The following is an 8,515-nucleotide window of genomic DNA, read 5'->3' as shown; positions in this document are numbered from 1 at the left end:
TATCTGTGTCCTCTGTCACTTTTATCAGCAGTTAAAACTGTTTAATCCGTTGTTAACATGTTGTAACCTGTTTTTCCGAGCCGCCTTTAAACGCAGCATGAGCGCTACGACACTCGCGCTGGGTTTCCACCTGTGAAGGAGACCTGCTGCTGCTGTGCGGAGCTACGTAGGTTTGTGTTAGAATCACGGCAGCAAACCAGCAAAACGCAAAGAACTTTTCACAGTTTTTTCCTCCAAACTAACCGACTGAGTTGAGTAAAGCTGTTGGATGCAGGTAATGTTAGCTAAAAGATGACTAGCTAATATCAATACAGAACCTTAAGCTTAACAAGCACCTTATAGGCTACCGATGTTGGTGTCTATTTTCAGCTACTACATTCATTTTGCCCCCAAAAAAGTCGATGCCCCCCCGTCGTTTCAACCAGACAGCCATTTGTAATCCATAGGGGGGGCGCAGAAAATGTTTGGAAACCACTGGGGGGGCGCAGAAGAAAAAGTTTGGGAACCACTGGCTTAAGGTAACTCTCTAAAAGCTGCATTCAGCTCCATGGCTGCGGAAACTCATTTGTCTCCGAATGCAAGAGAGAGCTTTTCAGGTAGAATTTGAATCGTTTAAAAGGTGAAAGGTAAAACGTCGCCTTGATATAATCTGTACTTCACTTTGTAAGACATAGCCCGCCTGTCAGATTCACAGAGTAAAAAGGTTGTGGTTCAACATCCTTTCGGCTTCACATTAAAGCGGCAAAATGAGCCCGGAGACATCTTTAGTGCTGAACTGAACTTCATCCAACGTGTCTTTGTCTCTGTCACTGTACTTCGATATCAAGGGCACCTCAATTAGACCAACACATTGACGATTTAGTGGAATAAAAAAAGTGGCAGATCTCTTCCAGTCTTGGTGGTTAATTGGGCTCCTCTTAAAACCGGCCAAGTGCTGCCGCAGAAGCCAAGAGAGAAACATGAAAAGATTGATGGAGACAAAGCGAAAGGACTTTGCGCTAATATTCGTGTGATCTGGAGAGGAGCGAAATCCGCCGCTAAACGTGTGGAATACGGTGTACAAAAGAAAAAAAGTGTCGGGATGTCAGACAAACAGTTGCCGCGGCGGACAAAATCTTCCCAACATAAAACAGAAAGCTTGATCAATGGGTCCCTCCGTCACCTCATTAATAAAGACCAGAGCTTTTATTAGACGCAGAGTCTTGCAATATTTAAACCATGAATATTTCAGAGACCCCGGCAGGAACCCAGACACAGAGCACAGCCGGCCTGTCGTCAAGACGGAGTCGCAGCTTTCCTCTCCGTTCAGACGCGAGCCGGAAAAAAGTCGAGGTCCTTCATCATGTTGTCTCGTTGCAGCATTGGGGGAGATAAACTCTGAGGATTTCTTCAGTGGGCCGTGATTTCCCACTCCGACGCTGAAGACAAACACTTCATAGCACACACCATGCAGCATAAAGTTAGTAACTTTTTACGCACGGTGGTAAACAAATGCTAAGCTATGAAAGGGATTGTTTGAATATTTTCAGTGGGATTCTACTAAAATATGAATGGATTTCAATCAGATTGCTCTGGACTCTGACTGAAACAACACAACTCCTTTTAACCATTTTTTCTTTGGCCTTTTAGCCATCTAATGTTGCTGCCATTTGTTTCATTGTTCTGTTGCATGACTTCACCTTCAGGAAGTAATCAAATCATGGCCCCTTATTTAAAGTAGGGATGCTTCAAATTTCTTTCGAGTCACATTTGAAGCATACAGCATTTTTAGAACAACTAAGGTAACGTCGTTACTCGATTGTGCTGTAAAATGATGGCACTATGTGGCTGAAAAATTTATAAAATCTTGGAAATGGTCTTTAACTCTTTCTGCTGGTCACTACTTTTGGATATCCACCTTGAAATTTTGGAAATCTCTGTGCAAATGAAGTTTTTTTGAACATAATTTTCATGTTGTTTTAAGCTAAACTGTTTTCCTGAAAATGACATATTTTACCATGACTGTAACCAGCGTGGGAGTTTTCTAGACATGCTTAAAAAGAAAGTATTTCTAGTCTGCAGGAAATAACAGTCAACACTTTGTTATAAATAAAAAAGAGGTGATGTCACCTGCGTTTGAAGTGGTTGTGTGGCAGTTTTCGCAAAGGTACACAGTGTAAGAGTTGCTGTTATTTTGTCAACCATGAAAAAGGATATGTTACATTAAAGCCTTAGTCATGTTGTCAAAGAGAAGTAAACATGAGGTGGAACTGAGAGCATTTCCTCCTCCCTGTTTATCTTTTTAGGTCGTACACACTGCAATCTAATGTCAGCGTTACTCCATTTCAAATAAACTGCTGACAAACTTAGATGGGTTTTTTTTTGCGAGATGTTCTATTTTCTTCATTGTATTTTTTTGTCACGTACAGAACTGGTTAGTAGTCTGTCTCCACTTAAACTGGGGTGAATGTTCTGCCGATTGGAGGCTTTTTACTGGTGGATTGAAGCTGCTCTTTTTCAGGTTGGACGGGTTATACGACACGGGTACACCATCTTCCACACAGCTGATTTCATTCCTTGAATAAGCCAAACATTCCTTGAATTTTGGGAGCAAATGTACTAAAGAAAGAGTCCCACTGTCAGTCTCTGACCGCTCCTTCACCTCCACTTCATCAGCATTCGCTTCCTTGCCTCTCCTCTTCTTTACTCTCTGCTGTCCTAATAACCGGAGAGGTTGACCGTTTCACTCGGAGCCAAGTACTAAAACGGCCAGCCGCCATTTAAAACAACAGGAGCATTGCTTCAACTTAGTTCTTTCTTTATGTCCTCCCTTCCCGATTGCTCTTCATTAATCTTGTCTCTTGCTTTGCGGATTTCCTCGCACTTTCCTTCTTTGTCTATTTCAGTCATTTCACCTCTCCCTGCAGAGAGTTTCAGGCCCGCTTAGTTATGCATCATCAAGTACGAATGTGGAGATTTCAGAGGATTGATTGTTCCTCCCTCACCTTCATATCCACCTTTAACTCATCAGCGTAAATTTTCTACCCTAAAAAGCAGCTTCCAGGAATCTCTCCCAGATTCCTCTGGAGTGTGACAGCCACTTCTGACATCCGTGACACCCTGACTTGTCTACATTCCCGCAGAGATGCGCTGAGGAGTGTGGGAACGCATGTGTGCTTTAGCTGCAGCGTGCCTTGTGACGGTTTTGTGCTTGATTGTGTACGACAGAAACTCCGTAGGCGTGACAGTTTGTGCGTTCTTGTGATCAACTTAATTAAAAAGTGCACGCATCACTGCATGTCTGCTTCTTTTTGGCCTGTAATGATATCCTAAACTTGTGCAGGTGTTGGACATCCTGGACAAGACATCTGCAGGGCTGGAGTTCATACAAATTCTTTGAAGATGTCAGTCTTATGTAGAGTTATGTGACACCTTACCGAAAAATACATTACAGATACAACAGAGGAATGAATTTCTAAAAGTATTAAGAAGGTATTTTCAAGAGAAACTGTACTCAATGGTTATTCTTAATTTTGTGTTATATTGATGTGGTGGTTTTCCATATAGACACGTTGCAACGTGATGTTACGTCCGGAAGATCCTGTAAAAACGGCTCGTCAACAGTGACTGCCATTGGTAGATTATTCAAAGTACGCATGATGTATAAAAGAAAAAGGAAGGCAGTGCTTTGCTGTGGTGACTAGAAAAGTTCCAAGAGTATCACATTTTGCACGTCAAAAAAAAGTTTTGCTTCAAAAAAAAATATAGATAGGAATAGCAAGGGAGAAAAAAAGTAGGTCAGTTATGCTAGCTTGACTTTGACAATCTTAACAAATAGATGTGCTGTAGAATTTGGCGTTCTTCAGTTAAGTAAAAACAAAAGGCGACCCACACAACAACTGACAGATCATCAGTAGAGCAGGTGTTAAAATTAGCTAATCAACCACCGCTATGTTCAGGTAATCACTTATCAACAATCGCAAAAGAAACATCAAGCCTGAAAACATACTGTAAGAGATTAAATGTTCAGTACTTTGTGTGCGAAATGTTTACATGTTATTTTGTTGTTGAAATCCGACATATTGGCATAGCTGTTGTCAGTGAGTTGCTACGGCAATGGGTCTTCGTGTAGCACAGCCGAAGCAGAAAGCAAGAAAGAAGAACACAAGTGGTTTTGAGTTTTTCTTCAATGGTTTTTCTGTAAATTTAGCTCTGGTGCTAAATTAATAATCCCTACAGCTCCAGGTTTCATTTTGTTAAAGGAATCGTTCTACTGTGGCAACACGGCTACGGATGGCAAGTAAAAGAATCGTCTTTTTTCCCTCCAGTACTTTACATATGCACAAAATTTCTGGATGTAAACAGTAACATGCAACATGTCTGTATGTGTTACTTGACACATTAACTTGGTTTTCATTATAATGTAACTGATTTGATTTTAACAATTTTCCTCTATTTTGTGTTTTTATCTTTTGAATTTGCTACATGATCTCAGGATGTTATGTATTTTTAGTTATGTTGAAGAAGAGAATAGATGTAGGGAACTGCAACAAAAGGGGATCCAAATACAAAAAAAATACTAATAAAGAATGTGAGCATTGCATTCATCCCTTTCCAGAAACATTAACCAATGGCTTGTGGTTATTGTACAAACAGCCTTTTTGTTATCTAGAAATAGTTTCTGCCTTGGCACAGATTAAACCACAGGGGGCAAAGTGACTGAACAAGTATAGTAGCGATACTGTACGGATCCCTCGCATCTGTTTTTATTTAATAACATTTGAACACAACGCACAAACCTGTGATTCTTAATTTACTGTGTGAAACACATTTGCATTATCTGCTACCCTCAGCCTCTAACTCATTTAATTACTGTGTGCAGGAGATAAAGGAACATTTATTTTTAAGAGCTCAAAAAGGAAAAGGAATACAAATTGGGCAAAAGAGCGTAACAGATGTACAATGCACAATGCCTGCTATTATGTGAATGTATAATTGCAGCTTTCAGCAATTAATACCACTTAAACCTTTTATGCTGCATAATGTAGAAAGAAATGCAATTTAGGAGTAATTTTGGTTCCGGCCATAATTTTGTTTTGATTTGGACAATATTTTATTTATGAGAGAGATTAAGGAGTCGGCAAGAAATGTAATTAGAAAGATCAGCATTTTTGGAACTTAAGCCTTGAAGAGATTTTTGCTTTTTACTGTTTGAGCCCAGTGGATTCATAAATGTCCGGCTTTGCCGTAGGGAAAAATTCAGATTTGCCAGTGCATTAACGGTGCAGGAAGCTGCTCTCCCCAATTCAGACAGAGTGTATGTTCGTTTTAATTGTTGGTCCACCATCTGTGATTTAATGTCAGCCTCACACCAACAAGCCCTGCTGTAGTTTTACTTACCAACTGGTTAACTATTATGGTTTTCTGGAAACATCTTGTAAGCCTCTAGCAAAGGCTTGGCTGGTTCCTAACAAAGCAGATTTCTCCACCTTGTTTGTTTTTCTTTTTCAGGAATGACATTAAAAGTTAAAAAGAGACCATATTGACTTTTGAACACACATTAATCGAAAATATACTTTTACTCGTTTAGTCAGTAGCCAAGCAAACAACTGTCATATATCAAAAATCTCAAACTCTTTTGCTAATTGTTGTGATGGAGTATTTCTGTAGAATTTTAATGAAAATACTTTAATTTCATACAAATCGGAATGAAACTGTAACAACAAAATGTGGAAAAAGTGAAACGCTGTGAACACTTTTAGCATTCTACGTGTTTTGGTGTAAAACGACGGATCTATGATTCACAATAACATTGTCCGATAAAGATCTGCACTGTAAAAAAAATTCTGTTGTTTTTACAAAAAAAATCTGGCAGCTGTGGTTGCCAGAATAATTCTGTAGAAAACACAGTGAACATGTAAACTGTTTTACTGACCAAACAGTAATTATAACAGTGTTAAATTGTGAAATAAACAGATTATCCCATAGTTTTGCACAAATTTTAACTGTGATTTGAAAAGGTTTATTTTTGTAATAAAACAGTTTTATCAAGTAATTTTAACCAACTTTTTCTGATGAATTATCATAATAATGCTGTTATTTTACACTTTTTTTCCAGTAAGATTTACTCAGTTTTTGTTTGTTGTACAAAAAAAACTTCATTTAGTCCTACTGATAAATTACCTTTAAATAACGGATTAGAACTGTTAAAATGTCAATTTAAAACATTTTATTAATACTTTCTGAAAAACTGAAATTTGCTTTAATTTTTTACTTTTTACTAATAATTATATCTTTAAATATCTATAAGCATGAAATTTCAACAAACATTTCTCACTTAAAGGAAACTTTAAAACACAAGGAAGCCCAATATAAATTGTATCTATGATAACCTTAAAAAAATAAACATACACTTGCATGCCTTTGAAATATTTATTTTCAATGAAGTTCTCATTTGTCTTTTCTGAACATCATGAAGCACATGCACCTGCTGAATACATATAAATTTCTTCAACGTTTTTAACTTTATCAGAAACAGTATGAGAGCCAACTTTCACCCCCTTTTTTTTGGAGGGGGGGGCTTGAAGATTATAACATACAATAAATTTCTATTTCCAGTATACATTTTAATAATAATGTTTGTTTGCTTCAAAAGTTTTCCTTTTTTAGAAGCAATTCTATTTTCAAATATCTATAAATAATCAAATTTCAACAAACATTTACCAGTTAAATGAAAATTTAAAACACAAGGAAGCCCAATATAAACTGTATCTATAATGATAATTCAATATATTTTTTTAGAAACAAATAAACATTTTAATTGAAAAACATATTTTCAATGAAATTCTCATTTGCCCTTTCTGACATGGAACAAAATTCAGCCACTGAACAAATATAAATATGTCTTTTCAACTTCAGAAGACACTGTGTGAGATGCAACATACATTTAGAAATCTATTCAGCTCTGTTAAGATTAAACACTGTCTTGATAACTCACTGACTTTAGTCCTTTCTCAAACATCACGCCACTCATGATCCGCAAGTTCCTGGAACAAGGTGAGGACACGGGGGTTCACACGCAGTCTGGGTTTACGGGTTTCTTCCACCTTACTGCCCTTGTCTGGGTTGATTGAGAAGAAACACCTTAAGATAAAGAGGACAAACAGAAAACTACATCAAAATGTGCTTCACAAAGACATAAACATTTTATTCAAGATATAAAAGTTGTCAAAAGTCAAATTTAACTGCCTACAATTTAAAAAAAAACAAAACAAAAAAGAACTCATACCTCTGCAGAAACTCCAGTGTAGACGCCAGCCCCGATGGATAATGTATGTTAAAACAATAATAGCTCCCAAACATCATGCAGAGGGCAGAAATAAAACAGGAGATGTTGTTTCCAATCTGTTGATCCACACTCAGCATGAATCGTTTGGCATGGAAGCAGGATTGACCTAAGGAGAAAGAACAAATACATTTAGACTCCTGATACAACAAAACAATGACATTTATATGAAAAATAACAAATTAAGTAAAAAGTACGAAAAATAATATTAGTACTAAGCATAAGAAAATAATTGGAAAAAAAAAAAACTATTAAAGAAAATGCCAGATGGACAAAAGTGCAAAGAAAGGGGACAAGACAACAAAAAAGACAACAGGTCAAAGAAACTGGAAAAACAAAAATGAACTCACCACACACAATGATAGTGGGAGTCAAGGAGACATTCTCCATCTGTACTTCTTCAGCTAGGCATGTGTCCTCCACACAGAAGAACACTGCTTCTTCATTTTCATTGAAGTAGCAGAGAAGTAAGAGCATCATCTCTTTAACATCTTCAGAGTAACCGTCCAGTTCTCCCCTTAACATCTTCAACTTTGTCTGAGCCTGGAAAAACCTTTTGTTTTTGTTCACACAAACAGTGTTCATGTAGTTCAGCAGTCTTTTTCCCTTCATATCCATGTTCCTCATGAAGGTTTCCTTCAATCCAAGTCCAGTAAGTTCCTTGTAGTGTACAGCCATCCCAATGTCATGAAATAAAACAGGCCAGGCTTCCAAGACATCTTGAATGCTTTTCCCCTGGTTAATATCTTTGCGCTGTGAGTAGAAAGTTGCCCTCAGTAATTGTTTCATCTCCTCAGGATTGGCCTCCTTCTGCAGAGACATCATCTTGAGCTGATGGAGGAGTATCTCGTGATGCATTACTTGAGGACCTGCTGGTTTCAGGGGTCCTGCCTTCAAAAACACAAAACAAAAAATAAGTTATCAGAACTGAATATGAATATCAGTGTTTAATGGTTGATTTTCTAGAATTTTACTTACATCTGAATTTCCAAGCAGCAAGTGCCTTTCTGGCTTGAATTGGTCTTAATGCTGACAGCAAGTCTTTCTCAACAATGAACTGGAAGTCATCATACGTTTCTACTCCAATTGACTGTAAAGTCTCCTCGAGAATGTCTTTTGAAGCCTCTGCAAGATCGGGCAACACTTCATTGATAGCACTACGTAAAAATGTTTGCTCAGCCATTTCTGGAA

At 37.7% G+C, this 8,515-nt stretch overlaps 1 protein-coding gene across 1 annotated transcript; it reads right to left on the bottom strand.

Moving 5' to 3' along the window:
• Window positions 1-6,397: 6,397 nt before the first annotated feature.
• On the bottom strand, window positions 6,398-8,101 carry LOC148157730 (uncharacterized). Its single transcript, XM_088009078.1, has 3 exons — window positions 7,675-8,101; window positions 7,268-7,433; window positions 6,398-7,122 (listed from the first exon to the last, which is right to left on the bottom strand). Exons 1-3 carry the CDS (start codon window positions 8,000-8,002, stop codon window positions 6,993-6,995), a joined length of 624 nt encoding a protein of 207 aa, XP_087865204.1. The 5' UTR covers window positions 8,003-8,101; the 3' UTR covers window positions 6,398-6,992.
• Window positions 8,102-8,515: the final 414 nt, after the last annotated feature.

The sequence above is a fragment of the Poecilia mexicana genome, unplaced genomic scaffold, assembly GCF_051168715.1.
Source record: "Poecilia mexicana isolate PSO_F unplaced genomic scaffold, ASM5116871v1 scaffold_9, whole genome shotgun sequence".
NCBI lineage: Eukaryota > Metazoa > Chordata > Actinopteri > Cyprinodontiformes > Poeciliidae > Poecilia > Poecilia mexicana.
Note: the sequence above shows the minus strand (reverse complement) of the source record. Positions and strands in the feature narration are given on the sequence as shown.